Below are 1,945 nucleotides of genomic sequence, written 5' to 3' on the forward strand. Positions count from 1 at the left end.
AAAAAAAAAAAAAAAAAAAAAAAAAAAAAAAAAAAAAAAAAAAAAAAAAAAAAAAAAAAAAAAAAAAAAAAAAATATTACATATATATATATATATATTTGTATAACGAAAAAAAATTAAAAAAGCAAAAGGAATTTAAGTTAAATTATAAATAGGATATATTTACTTAAACCTTATGAAAACAAAATAAATATATAAATTACAAAACAATTAAACATCCATAGATATAAATATACATATAGATATACAATATATCTATATATATATTTTTTTTTTTTATATGTAGACATATATAAAAAGTTATATATTATCATATGATGAAATAATATATAGGGAATCAAATTAAAAAATAGAGAAATATATTATAAAAGCAAAAAAAAATAAAATATAAAATAAAATAATAGAAAAATAAAGAAATGATAAATTTTTTATTTATAATTTTTAACAAATTAAATATAACATCTAAAATAATAATCTTGAAATTCATTTTAGTTATACATTATTATGAATAACATATCTTACATTTTACATTTTACATTTCACATTTCACATATTTTTCTATTTCTTATATAACAATTGCTTTGTTTTATTTAGAACCTCAATAGATGATGGAATAATTTTATTTCTTATAATTTTCAAATATAATAATAAGTTTTTTCCCATTTTATTAAGTATTAATGTATTGTCTGATAAAAAATTATTTTTTTTTTTCATAATATTTAAAAAATCAACATCATGCTGAATCTTTTCTTCCAATTGTTTAATTTCACTTTTAAAGCTATCTAAAAATTCTTTATTATTTTCGCATAATAATACTAATCCATTTAATTGAGGTACGTTACTACATAAGTTTGTATAACAATTTGATATATCATTGAATGAATTTTGTAAATCTATAGCTTTTCTATCTACAGATAAATTTGGATTCATTATATATTTTAGTTCATTTATATATATAAAACAATTTCTACATAATCTTATTTTTATATATTTCTCTTTTTCATCTTTCATAAAATCAATACTTTTTACACAATAAGAACAAAAGATTTCTTCACATAAATGACAATAATTCTTTTTTGTATGAAGATATAATAACTGTTTTACGTTACTTTTGCATGTCATACAATAATCACCTTCTTTTGTTTTTAATTCGCTAGCCTTTAAAAACATCCTTAAATCGTTCGTGTTATTATTCAACAATATTCTCTTTAACCAATCTTTTCGTGGGTCTATTTCTTCTTTTGCCATCTCCCGCTTTTCTAAAAAAAGATTTGTTAAATCTCTTTTAACCGGATCAATCATTCTGTATATATCTCAGAGCATAATAGTATAATTCGGTCACATGTCTAGGTAATAATATGCATAGTACATAATATATATATATATATATATATATATATACACCACACATCGATCTATCAATCTATATATATAATATATATAATATATATAACGGAGCAAAAATATACATACATATATATATATATATATATTAAAATAATCTTGGTAATAAAACTTAATTTTACAAAGGAATAAATATATATTTTTTTTTTTCTTTATGGTGATGAATAACGTACAAAAAAATTAATCATCCTAGGTATATAATATTAGTAAACACCCTCAATATATATGATAGTTATTCTATTATTTATAAATTCTTGAACTTACAAATTTTTACAAAACATAAAAAAAATAAATAAATAAAATAAATCATATATACGTATAATAGAGAAACTAAAAATATACATATATATATATATTTTATCATATACATGCTAATTGTAACATATATATAATAATATTTCTGAACTTCTTTCTTTTACTTAGAATTAAAAAAAGAAAGAAAAACACAATATAAATAAATTAATATAAAAAAAAAAAAAAAAAAAAAAAAAAAAATAAAAAAAAAAAAAAAAAAAAAATATAAAAAAAAAAAAAAAAAAAA

General features: G+C 16.7%; 1 protein-coding gene across 1 annotated transcript; it reads right to left on the reverse strand.

Moving 5' to 3' along the window:
• Positions 1-558: 558 nt before the first annotated feature.
• PRSY57_1309300 (zinc finger protein, putative) lies at positions 559-1,302 on the reverse strand (the record flags this gene model as incomplete). The annotated part of the gene is made up of 1 exon (XM_012909029.1): positions 559-1,302. One exon carries the CDS (start codon positions 1,300-1,302, stop codon positions 559-561), a length of 744 nt encoding a protein of 247 aa, XP_012764483.1.
• Between the last annotated feature and the right edge of the window lie 643 nt (positions 1,303-1,945).

This window comes from Plasmodium reichenowi, chromosome 13, assembly GCF_001601855.1.
Source record: "Plasmodium reichenowi strain SY57 chromosome 13, whole genome shotgun sequence".
In the NCBI taxonomy this organism is placed as follows: Eukaryota; Apicomplexa; class Aconoidasida; order Haemosporida; family Plasmodiidae; genus Plasmodium; species Plasmodium reichenowi.